Genomic DNA, 13250 nt, shown 5'->3' on the forward strand with positions numbered 1-13250 from the left:
AAGCACAACAAAAAAGATTTTGCAGGATTTCTGCAGCATATTAACAAGTCCAAAGCCTTGATTTTATCTATTTTTTGTGGTGTTGAGTAAACATGGAATCATTTCCACTCAAAAGATTTTCTATGCAAAAAGACTGAAAAATGATCGGATAATTTTCCAGAAGATTTTTAAAATGTGTTATCCTATAAAAAATTAGGATTTGATTAAAAAAATAATGTAGAATCTCTTTTTTTTATCTGAGGACAATTTAATAATTAAACACGTTTTCAGTTTGAAAAAGAGAAAGAGGTTATTTATGAGGTAGAAAATACGGCGGGCGGGCCAAAAGCTCCCTGCTCCGAGCTCTCAGCGACAGGGAGGGGAAGGGGGGGCGGGGTTGCTCTGGACCAACAGTCCTGCCCACAACTCCTGCCGCTCAGCAGAAAGTGTCCTAGAAACAGCTTTTTGGATTCTTGCTAAAAACGGCATAATAATTATTAAAGGAACACTTTTTAAATCGATCAGAAGGTGATCAGACTTTCAAAGTGAAGGTGGAAATGCTCCTTTCAGGAACAACTTAAAGCCACTTAGACCTGTTTCCGAGTTCATTTGTTTTGAAATAATTTAGATTTATTTCCAAAGTCAGATCATTATCATGTAAAACTGAGAATCTGTGGTTAAAAGTTTAAAAGTGAGAAGTGAGTGTGGTTTGTTAAAGAAAGAGTGATGCTGCTTCAAAGTGCAGCTCCAGTCAACTTTGTGTTTCACGCTGGGGAGCTGAGCTCCCGCGGCTGGGAAGAGGCCGAAGGACGCCGCAGGAATACCAATCAGCTGCGCTCACGACCCTGAATGGATCCGCTTGAAGTTATTTACTGTTGATGTGGCCGACTCGTGAGGAGAGAGGGACGCAGACGGAGCCAGCTGAGGATGAGGAGTGCACATTGTAGGAAAAGCCCTTCGAATGCTGTGGAGCTGGAAGCCCCGGCTTGCTGTCACATGATGGTCATGATGGGCTGGGGGAGCAGCAGAAGACCAAAGCAGGAACTTCACAGCAGCATTCATTTCTCAGAAAAAGTCATTCCTAGTAGCCAACGGTTTTCAGTTCCTGCTTTGTGTCTGCTTCATCACTTAACGCAGACGTTTCTCCTCATCCTCAGCGTCGTCTTCGTGCCGCCTCTCCTTCAGAGCTCTGACCACCTCTCCAGCTTTCGATTGGTCTTTGATGTTTTTACGTGACAGAGTTACAGAAAGAACCGCACAAAGATTCCTCACATGTCCGTCTCTGTGGCAGGGGTTGGCTTTGACAGAGATGCCAGTGTGCGCTGCTCGCTGGTCCACTCGCAGTCCGTGCTTCAGAGGAGACGGAAGCTGAGGAGACGCAGGACGGTGGCCGGCGTTCCCAGACAGCTGCAGCTGGATCCAGGTACGCCGTTTGAACCCTTTCTATGTGTCTGTCACAACGTCTGCGTGCCTCAACCTCCCTTTGAATGACTGCTGATGCAGAGGTAATGCTGGGAGTTTTCAGAAACATGTTTGGTACAGAGTCCTGCTTTCATGGGAGCGACTCACCTGCTCACTATCATGATGTGACATAGAAAACAGACGAAAGACCGAGGCTGAATAAATTAAGCTTGATTTTAAAAAATGTGCAAATATGCTCTGAGTTTGAACAGAAAAGTCTAAATTCTGTACAACCAAAAAGAAAGAAAGAAGGAAGAAAAACATTCAAGAATTCAAGTAAAGAAATGTGAGAATCAATGTCTTTACTGAAGTTCTGTCAATTATTTCATTCACTTGTTTCGTATGTTTCTTTCTTTTACTTCCAATCAGTTCCCAATTTCTTTCAGATGCTTTGAGTTTTCTTCTTTCTCAATTCAAATTTCAGTTTCTGACAGTTTCTAATAATTTCAATAATATACATTTTATTCTGTTCTATCATCTCCATCACGTCTCGGCTCCGCCTCATTTTCATCCTGCTGAACTTTTTTTAAGAATCTCGTAAACCTTAAAACTGCAGTGAGAAATCTCAGGAAAAAGTTCTGTCAGAACCAGACATTTATTTAGATTGATGTGTCTCGATTTACAGAAAATGTTCAGAAAAAGGATGAAATGCTATTAAAAAAAAATCCAAATAAATTGAATATTCTAACAGTAAGATGAGTTTGAAAGTAATGGAGAAGAAAACTTTGATGCAAATCTGTCAACAAAACAGGAATTTTGCAAATAAGGAAAGAAAACCAAAGCTCTTTTTTACAGTGCAAAAGTTATATAAACAAAACGTTCTAAAAAAAACAAAATCAGAGTTCTGTAGATAAATCTGATGCTCTGAAAACGAAGCCAGAATTCTGTAAACAAAATTTAGATTTATGTTAACAGAACCAAAAATTGTGTAAACAAAATCAAAGTAAATAAAAATGTATATCTGGGGAAAAACTCAAAACATTCTGAAAATAGACCCAGAAATTCTCCAGAGCAAAAAACCCCAGAGTTCTGAAATTCAAACTGGAATTCTGTCAACAGAACCAGGATTCTGTTGACAGAACAAAAGTTCAGCAAAACCAGAATTCTTGAATATGTAGGTGTTTGCATTCAAAGTCAAAGAGCTGTCACGCGTTCTCTCTGTCTCTGCTGTTGGTCTAAAATGGCGTTCTCTTACAGATTCTGACGAATCTCCTGGTTCCAGAGAGCGGACGGTGATCGTTCACGCCAGTCTGGGCCTCACTCCCTCCCGCGAGGAGTTTAGCACCCATCTAAGCACCAGAGACTCGGGCTGCCAGACAGAAGACTTCCTGATCTCAGGAGCGCCATCTCGGAGGAAGATCAGGAACCAGAGGGGTCCCGGAATCTCCCTATCGCTCTCCCACTCTGCAGGAAACATCTGCTCCCTGGCCGACGGCGGAGACGGCATGTTCCCTGCCTCTGGAGCTCAGCTGCGTTCTCGGAGTCTGCCCAGAGACTCCAGCCGGCTGACGGACGACGAGCAGAACAACAGCGACAACGAAGAGGAGCTCTCCCTGTTCAACACCGAGAGCTTCATGGCGGGACACCGGGAGAGGATTCTGAAGGAGGAAGAGGAGAGCACGGACGACCAGGCCGGACCGGAGCGCCGGACGTACAAGCAGCTGTCGGGCAGTCCGGAGCGCTGCTGGATGGAGCGAACCCAAAGCCAGCTGCCCCGGAGCAGCTGTGAGATCTCGTCCAGTTCGGACACCTTCAGCAGCCCGGTACACTCCGTCTCCGCCGCAGGGGGGCTGGGGGGGCAGATGGACCAAAAAGAGGACCACCAGTCCTCCAGTGGAAACTGGAGCGGGAGCAGCTCCACCTGCCCCTCCCAGACATCCGAAACGATCCCCCCCGCAGCCTCTCCGCCCCTAACGAGCTCCTCCCACTGTGACTCTGAGCTGTCTCTGAACGCCGCCCCTCACGCCACAGAGGATGGCGCCGGCTTCATGCTGGACCACTACCAGGGCCTCAGGACCCAGCGGGCGGGTTCCTTCTCCTCCACAGCCATGGACATTTTAGAGGAAGTGGGAGTTGGCACTCCCATCGAAGGGGAGTGGGGCTACCCCCACGCTGAGCTGCCCCATCCCCAGGGATTCAACCCCGAGCTGAGCAGGGAAGCCGACAGCAGCCTGGGCTGCCCCAGCTTCACCAGCATGGCCACCTGTGAGAGTAACCTCTCCGACAAACCCCCCTCCGAGAAAGCCGACACGGTCTCACACTACTCCGTGGACACGGAGGGCTACTACACCTCCATGCACTTTGACTGCGGCCTGAAGGGCAGCAGGAGCTTCACCTACAGCTATGCACCCTCCGGTTCAGACTGCGCCCTGTCTGACTCCAGCCCCCACCTGACCCTCGGGAGGCGCTGCCTGTCTCTACGGAAACCAAAGGTGAAGCCGTCTCCGCCAAAGAGGAGCTCCTCCTTAAGAAAAATATGCAGTGAGGGAAGCATCCCTGACCCGTCGGAACCAAAGATCCTCCAGAAACTCCCTCTGAGCTCAAAGGAGCGGAAGCTGCAGCTCCTGCTGTCTGGCTCCTACGAAAGCTCTTCACAAATCAAAGAGCCGCTTGAGGCCTGGGGGGCAGGGGGCTCACATCTAACCGGTTGCAGCCTCTATGGCTCCACTGATGCGCGTTTATTCAGAGATTGTGGGATGGCTCAGTCAGATGAGGTCGATCTGTGGCTCCTGAATGATTTCAAATCCAGCGATCCGTACCGGTCCCTGTCCAACTCCAGCACGGCGACCGGCACCACCGTCATCGAGTGTATGAAATCCCAGGAAGGCTCAGAGTCCCAGGCCTCCCAGTCTGGCTCCAGGTCCACCACACCCTCGCTTCCATCGGTGGAGGGGGAGTTCAAACTGACCTCTCCGGAGAAGCTGGCCGGCCTCGCCAGTCCATCAAGCGGCTACTCCAGCCAGTCCGAAACCCCCACCTCCTCTTTTCCCAATACCTTTTTTCCCGGTCCGCTGTCACCCGCAGGAGGAAAGAGGAAACCTAAAGTCCCAGAGAGGAAGTCCTCCCTGTCGTCTCTGTCTCTTCAGGCCCAATCCGGCAGGGAAGGAGCCAGCTCCAAGAGGGATCTGGAGCTGCCAGTGACGCCCCCCTCCCACCGCGACGTAAGTGCCCTTCACAGTGAAAACAAGGCCTTGGCCTGCAGGAGCATGGAGCAAAACCTTCATGAAAACAAACAAGACACTTCCAGTTCAGCAAAACCTCCAAACTCAGAGCAGATTAATGCCCACCCCCTGCTCATTACCCCCTCCGTGCTGAACTCAGTGCAGCTCCGAACCGTCAGCAAGGAGAACGAGGAGGGAGCGTTCATGAACTCCTCCAGTAAACTTTGCTCTAGTAGATCTTTTGAGCTCAAAAGTTCTTCACTAAACCACCCGCTTCATCCTTATTTACCCACAAAGACGTCATGTGAATCGACATTTACCTCAAATGAGGAGTTGCGGAACGAGACTCGCGTCAAATGGGACAAAGAGGTTCCTTTGGAGAGCAACGTCGCAGTCGGGCTGCAGCCAGAACCGAGCTTCGACCGGAGGGATGCAGAAATCCTTGAGGCATCCTGGAGCGATGAAGGAGAGATGTGCACAGAGTCTGCAGACACGTCCATCAGCTCTGCAGACTCCCACTCGGAGCCTCCACAGGAGCACGCCGAGCCCCCCGCAGGAGACCCGTGTCCATCTCCTCCGGTTCTGCACAGCTCCCCCAAGAGGTGCAGCAGTCTGGATAAAGTGCCTGCTGCAGACGGTCAGCTGGAGGCTTCACGGGACAGCGAAGCAGAAAACAGTTCATCGGGAGTTTCCGCCGAAAGTGCCTCACAGGACGGAGGAGAGGAGTCCACAGCCGAGAGAGAGGACTCTTTCAGTAAAGGTAACTCCACACACTCCTCGTTTTGATTTCTGTGCTGTTAATTTTCAACATTGCTTGATGTAGCTTCTCTAGTATTTTTAAACGGTTCAGGAGCCTGAATGGTGCTTCGAAAATAAAGAGGGGGGAAAAAAACACAAACTCTTTCCAAAAGCATTAAAGTGTGATGATGAGGCGACAAAGAAAGGGTGAAGGAGAGCGCTTTAATGTGGCTAAGATGCTTTATTTACATGCAGCTGCAGTTTTCTCACACGCGGAAGTAAACACATATTTCACCGCTCATCGTAATGACATTGGCCTTTTTTCAGAGCGTTGCACACATCACTCTGATCCGTCAGGTCGCTGTACTAGAAGTTATTGCTGTGAGGTTATGCAGAACTTTGGCCCGCTTTGCCGACAGTTTTTTGCTTGATGCGCCGAGTGAAGCACTGCAGCCGCTTGAGGGTTTTGTTGGTGGGATTTGAACTTCAGAGCCACCGTAGGAGACACAGCATGGAGGAGCTCGATTGACAATGCTCCACAGCCAATCGGGATGCAAAGCACAATGCCCTGTAACAATAAAAGCACAAAATAAATCTGCAACGCAACGAGACCACGAAAAGTGAGCGAGGGAGTCCTTACCTCTATTAGAGGGACGGAAAAAGGAAGTAAAAATGGCGTTAAGCCTGGTGCTTGAACTAAACACAGGCACTGAGCCTTTGATGAGGAGAGTTTATGATAAAAAAATTTTATTACCGGCACATTTTTAATAAAAAATACACAGAAGTATATATTGTAATTATGTATTCCTTAAGATTTAGAAACGACTCATTCAGTGATCATTAGACATTTGTTTTGGTTTCCCCTTATGTTTCAGAAAATTGATGGAAAAGCTCAAAATAGGATCTAAAAATGAGTGTTTTTTGGGTCCTATGAATTGTTTATTCTGTTTAAATCTCTTACGTTTGATGCTTGCTGAAGGTTTTCTACAGAAAAAAGACGCTTTTGTTGTTTTGTCTGCAGAGTTCTCCATCAGTGACAGCTCGGTGTCTCCACCACATGACGAGTCCAGACCTGAGGAGGACAGCGTGTTTGTGTCGCCCACCAAGTCCCGCACCACGGAGGACCTGTTTGCCATGATTCACAGGTGGGTGATGGGACAGCCGTCCGTGTGTGCCGGCGCCTACGGGGGTCCTCACCTGAGCTTCATCCTCCCCAGGTCCAAGAGGAAGGTGTTGGGGAAGAAGGACTCCTCCGAGCTGGGTGTGAGGGGCCGTCTCTGTGCCGCGTCGGGGAACACGCCACCCGGCAGCACTAGCGGCTCCTCACCCACTCTGGCATCGCCCCTTTCTGCTGTGACCCCACCAAGTCTCCATAAAGTGTCTAGTCCCATCTACAGGAGCGTCAAGAAGTCCAGCACCTCCAATGAGGAGTTCAAACTGCTGCTGCTGAGGAAGGGAAGTCGCTGCGATTCCAGCTACCGCATGTCGGCTGCGGAGATCCTCAAGAGCCCCGTGGCTCCTAAAGCCCCTGCAGATTTCCTCACAGAGTCCCCCAGGCAGGCAGAGGAGCCCGCCTCCCCGCTGCTGCCTCCTGCTCCGGATCAGGTCTCCAGCCCCTACCCCAAAGCCAACGCTGACAGCTTCTCCCCAAAACCCTTCTTCACGGCTGCCTCCTCCCGGCAGGGGCGCTCCAGGATCCCGCCGCCTGCCAGCAGCAGCCGCTACAGCGTGCGCAGCCGGATGTACTCCACCCCCATGCAGGCCATCTCCGAGGGCGAGGCGGAGAACTCCGACGGGAGCCCCCAGGGGTCCACGTAGAATTGGCAGCACGGCAGACATAGACAAACAGACCCGAGTGAAAGATGAAAGATTTCCGCGCTGCAGGCAGGAGGACTGAGAAACAACAACTAAAAAAGATTATTTAAAACCAAACAGAGGAATATTTTTGTTTTTTAAAGAGTTTTTGGCTTTTCCTAGTTGCCTTCCTACAACAGCACACTCACCTTTTTTCTGTAGATTCTTCCCAAAACAGAAAAGATTTCTTTCAGGACCTTCTCTTAGTTTATCAAATATATGTATTCTGTGAATACCTAAGACGAACACGTAGAGTCATACCAAATCTGTGATCCCTGCCTTCCCGGACGCCAGCACTGACTCGTTCATAGTTTTGGAAGATGGCGTTTCCGGCAGCGTGTTTCAGCGTCCCCCCTTTTTCAAAACAATTCCCCAATAGATCCCAAAAACGTCAAAATGGGGGAAGTACGTGAGATGCATTTTAGCTAAGGACTGCCTAACAAACACGACAACCTGTGGAGACAGAGAGGTGGCAGGTGTGGACATGGGGCTTTAGCAGGTGATCAAAGCAGACAAAAGGAACTCAGAAGGTCAGGTGTTTAAGGAACTTAGGTCATTTCCGGTTTGCTGACTTGGTGTGTTTGTGAGTTGTTGACAGAGGCGGGTGGAAAGTGCTCAGGAGGAGGTCTTACTTCACCAGCAGGAGACAAACTTGACAGTCAGGTTGTAAAAACTGAGCCAGGTCGTCACATCTGATGACAGTTTGGGCGTTTTATTTTTCAGTGCCAAACGCTTCTCCATGCTTTTCCCATCAAACACTTTCAAAGTTTTGATATTTATTTTTTTTATAACAAGCACAAACATTTGAGTATGCGAAAAACAAAAACATTATGCAATGAATTTCTGGTATTAATGATGAAATATTTTATACAGAAAATCCCACTTAAACTGTACAAAAGTATATTTGTCTAATTTTTAATCAGATCACATTCAATGCAATACTTTCACTGAGACAGAATGAATTATATCATTCTAAACGCTCTCTCTTATTCTATTTTCTGATTAATTTAGTCAACAGATTAAAATGTACCGTATCTCTGGAAAACCCACGGGGTCAAACACGGTCAAATTTGTGTTTTATTCCTATTTTAACTTTACATTTTTTGGCCGCTGTTACCCATCATGAACAAAGAAAACTTGTTAAATTAACTTTAAAAGCCCAGAAGGAAATTATTCTTGGGTTTTCCAAGAATATCTAAGGTTACTTTTGAAGATCTCTGTGAAATATGAGGTCAATTTAAGTGTAACAGTCATTTAAATAAGACTTTTGGGGGGGAGAATTTTTAAAAACAAAAACAAATGTTGTTTTCTTTGTAGGAAACACATTTTTGATCTTATCTTAGACGCTGTAGCTAAGACACAGAAGTAGACAAATGAGATGTGAATTATGAACAGCCATAAGCCACATGTGCGGGTTTGGTTATCACACGTGTGTGGGGTTTTTTTTTCCAGTCTTTTCACACATCTTTTTTGAAGACCGTATTCTTGTCATGTGGCCCAGCAGGATGCTAGAGAAACACTGCCAACAGAACTTTGTCCTTAACGGCTCTCCATAGGAACAGATAACAGGGTAGCGTCATTCCGGCTTTTTCTGTCCCGTTCGGTTGTGTTTGTGCAGTTTCGCCTGTTTCATTCTCATCATGATGACTTTTAGGAGTGGACCACATGGACACACGACTCGACTGAAATGTTCTGAAAAGCAGACAAAGCTGAACTCACGGTTCATGGTGGATTTGGTTTGAGCGTTGCGTCAACATTTACACAGTGGCTGTGGAAGAGCAACGTTTGGGCGGATGTTTGTTCCTCTGCTTATTGCAGGGCTGCTTCCTGAACCTTTTCTGAGGAACTTGCATGTGAAAGGAGAAACTGTTGACTTAAAATCTCATCACTTGAACAGCGAAATCCCATTTTTGAACAACTACATTGGTTTTCAATCATTAGAAGCAAGCACAATATAGGACAGACCGAAGACATTTCAGTCAGAATCCTTTGGATGAGTCTGTATTTATCCATACACTCCAGGTTAAGAGACAAATATTTCAGGTACGCTTTATTTGTAGCTGAAAGCGTGTTTGTTAAACATCAATTCACATTTTAGTGGAAATTTTCTTTATTGACAAAAACATATCATTGGTATGGCCAACAAGTTGCTAAGATTCTGGTTTTTTTCCTGCTTTTCTTAAGAAATCTGAGCTAGTTAGCTGGTCCGATTCTGAGTCTGATTCTTGTTTTTTTTTTTAACATGTTCGTCTGTTGCAGCATGCATCAATCACTGGGGGGGGGTACACCGTCAGCTATCATTTGCTCCTTCTTTTTTTGTACAAACCTGTAAATACACGAACTTCTCTGAAAATGCTGCAGAGGTTGTTGAATTGTTTCTAATGTAAAAAGAAATCATTTTTTGTTTTTTGTTTTTTTCCAAAGTTTACATTGATTTCACACCTTTGTACATTTCTGAGTTGTGGAACACGTTGTCTTGTATTTATTTTTCAGTAAACCTGGTGGAAATCCCATAATAAATCAAGCGTATGAACAGGTGAATAAATGTGACTGCTTTAAACATGGCTGCTTCTGTTCTTTCTCCTCTATAGTTTATTTCATTTTCAGGCATTTAAGCGTAATTATGCTTCTAATAATAATAATTAACCTGTTAGACATAAGTTCTTTGCTACAGCTAAACTAAATGAGCAGAGGAATAAATGAACTCACTGCACAATCTAAAATCTTTGAGTCATAATCTGTGTTGAAATGGAGAAAGTTTATCATAATCACAGCGGCTTCACAGATTGTGTGTCTGGATATCTCATAAGTCCAATCATATTTTGCTCTATTATAAAAATGTTCCCAGTGGTCCTTTGATTATAATTAAGATGTTGTTTTGTTTTACCTAAATCAATAAACATTTTCCAGGACATAGTTTCTGCAGAGCAGAAATTCCCCTCTGAGTTGTGGGGGGACTGTTGGCATGGGAGTAATCCCGCTCCCACTTCCCATCCGCCATCTGTTTGCACTCTCTCCCACTAGTTTACAGCCCCTCACACCTCTAATCTAACATCACCGGTGTATACTCAGAAATTCAATTTAGAACTTAATTTTCGTCGTACACGTCCTCCACCATCAGAAAAATGCCACACTATGATGTTAAAAACACCATTTTCAGTGGATCTTTCAGGCCGTTTTTTTTCCCCCTCAACTGCATGGTCAGAAAAAACGCATTTTAATCCTTGTTTAATTATTCTCTTTTACTTTCCTACATTTCCTGAATAAGCTTAATGTGTCTCTTAACGGTTTCTACTATCTTAGATGACCCCCCTCTTGCATTGACGTGTTCTCCCTACCATGACAAAGGTGGATAAAGGTGGAAAGATTTCATGTAATCCATGGACGCCAGTGAAGATCACAAATCATTGAAGAAAAAAGGTTCAGAGCACCGTCTAGTGGGTCTAGATGACCCAACTCCCAATGTTAAAGTGCCTAGGAGAGCACAAGGGCTAGTAAAATTCTGGGCTCATTTATTTATCTGCAGTTAGAGAAACATCTGAGCAAAGTGTACATTTGTTTGACTTTTTTCCCCTGTTAATTTTAGTTTCAATATAATAAAATGTGTAAAATTATTTTTCTACCTTCTGAAGCGTTTCATGTGCGATTCAGTAAAAAACACACAGGCACACACATGCACACCGTAACGGCACATTTGCCAAACCACCAAGGTCCAATGAAAACTGTCATTAATGCGTTCATAGAAATATCAAACGCTTGGAACATTTTAACTCCTTAAATGGGATTACCTTCAATCAAACAAAAAGGGGCCTTTGAGTTTTTGAAACACTCACTGACATGACATGAACACTAGAGGGAGCTGACAACTTTGGACTCACTGGATTCCAATGACAGAAAATGCAATATGGGCTATATGGGCAGGGCAAAAGGCCCTGGTTCAAATCCCAGCTGGGACCCCTGCAGAACATGCTTGGTCCTTCCATGCATGTGTGGGTTTTCTCCAGTCACCCCTCTTTCCCCCCACAGTCCCAAAACATGCTTCATGGGCTAATTGGTAACTGTGAATTGGCCCTATAGGTGTGTGTGTGGTCCAGCAACAGACTGCAAACCGGCTCAGGGTTTACCCTCCCCTCTCCCAGACTGCAGGTAAGTGGGCCCCAGCAACCCCATGACTCCAAAAGGGGCTCGGCACTTTCTGAAGATGCATGGAAGTGCAATATTTGGTTCAGGTGTGTCTTATTTTCTCTACTACTTGGTTGATGTTGATCTTCATGATGCACAAGTCACTTGGTGGATGTTTGTTCTCGGTCACGGGTCTTTCTATGATCACATTTAAAGGAATGTGTGAGCTTTTGTCCACTTTTGAGGGATTTAAACCAGAACAAACAGTAAGGAAGGATGTTTGCTGCTGATGAACTCAGAAGAACTGGATTTATCTTGGAGACAGAAAGTCTTGGCCTCAGGGCAGTGTTGTTGCTCTCAAACGTGTAGCCACTCAGAGTGTTCAGGCCCTCATGATGGCGGAAATCTCTTTCTGTCTTTGTGTTCTGCTCCCGGCTTTGTGTCAGTATTTGCCCTCCGACTGTGCCCTGTGAATACTGCATACGACCCTTTTGGCAGCCCAAAAGGACTTTGATCTGGATCGTGAAGCGGTAGGACAAAGGAGAGCAGACAGATTTTCAGATGTGAGGGAGTGGAGGCTGCTGAGCTGCTGCGAGTCAGAAAGCAGATGTGCTGCAGCGGAAGACGACATCGCTGTTTGCTTGGAGAGCGAAGACAAACAGAGCTGCGCAGCCTGCAGACTTTGCCTCATCATGGCTGTGGACGTCAGACTGAGACGTCCACTGCAGATGTGTTTCAACTGTTATTGTCACTGTTCACAACAAATTGTGTCAAACGCAGAAAAGTGTTCAGACTGTAAAAACCAGGTGTCACCTCATTCTCTTCTGTCTGAAGGAAAATCACATTTTATGGCATTTCACACTATTATTTTATAAAATGCCATCAGCTGTCTTTCACGGTGATTGTCAATCCCAAAAGGAGAGATTAGGGATCATTTTTTCCCATTTTATCCCCTTCCAACCACAGAGCAGCTTCTTGTCCAGTTTGTTTTTGTGACGGAGGAACTCTGCACGCAGATCCACAGAGCTGTGTTTTCTGGGTCGACCTTTGATCCATCTTCAGCTTTCAGATCTTTTTCTGGGCCTCCACTTCCATAACTACATGATGCCATAAGTGTAAAGTCCCTAAATGAGCTCATGAAATAAACATAAAAAGTGTAAATACCTGTCAGATATCAGCTGTTTAGAGACATTTTTCAACTCTGTTGGAGCCAAGGCATTGCTAAAAGTGGCTCTAAATGTTTTCTTTCAAATGTATGTGTGACGGCTGTATAGAAACATTTAACAAAAAACATTTGCATTTATGAATTTCCTTTAGTTTCATGATTTTAGGTCCAAGGAGTCAAAGCTCACATGTCCCATGTAGTGATAGTGGGTGAAGGCTAATCTCTAAAAACACGAAGAAGCATTGATTTTTTTTTGTGCTGCACATCATTTGCAGCTGTTTCTGTAATGAGAATGTTAGCAGAGAATAGTCCCAAAAAGATAAAAATAAAAAAAGAAACTGAAGAATTTTATCTAGACTTTAACAGCACAATCAGCCTTGAGCTCGCTGGATGGGGGGGGGGGGGGGGGGCAGTGTGTGTGTATGGGAGGGGGTGCACTGTGGAGGTAACCACACCAAAGGTACAATCAAGCCATCAGGGTATAATGCAAGGCTCATTATGTAGCTTGAAACAGCATCCCTGAGGGACAATGAAAGGCCCTGAGGCAGAGCCGAGGCTGCCCGGGGCTGATACAGAGACCCTGGGGACTCCGCTCAGCCGGACCTGCCACCCTCCTCAGCTGCCAAACTCCATTCTCCTCTGCTTTTTTTCAACCACCAGCAAGGCCAGCCAAAAAGAAGCAAACTGCATCCAGATTCCCTTCTCCTTCACACAACCAAAACTCAGTCAGCTCCACCCACATTTGCTGTGTTCACCTTGATCTGTGTGGT

General features: G+C 45.9%; 1 protein-coding gene across 3 annotated transcripts in view; it reads left to right on the top strand.

Annotated features, from left to right (window-relative positions):
• Positions 1–9755, top strand: part of nhs (NHS actin remodeling regulator) — a 57851-nt gene extending 48096 nt beyond the window's left edge. For all 3 annotated transcript variants that reach the window (XM_020702668.2, XM_004068399.4, XM_023954510.1), the window contains 4 exons: positions 1271–1402; positions 2638–5361; positions 6361–6484; positions 6557–9755. In XM_020702668.2, coding sequence (XP_020558327.1) covers positions 1271–1402; positions 2638–5361; positions 6361–6484; positions 6557–7157 — 3581 coding nt within the window. In that variant the 3' untranslated portion in view covers positions 7158–9755. The remainder of the gene's footprint in view (positions 1–1270; positions 1403–2637; positions 5362–6360; positions 6485–6556) is intronic.
• The last annotated feature ends 3495 nt before the right edge of the window (positions 9756–13250 follow it).

This window comes from Oryzias latipes, chromosome 4, assembly GCF_002234675.1.
Source record: "Oryzias latipes chromosome 4, ASM223467v1".
Classification (NCBI taxonomy): domain Eukaryota; kingdom Metazoa; phylum Chordata; class Actinopteri; order Beloniformes; family Adrianichthyidae; genus Oryzias; species Oryzias latipes.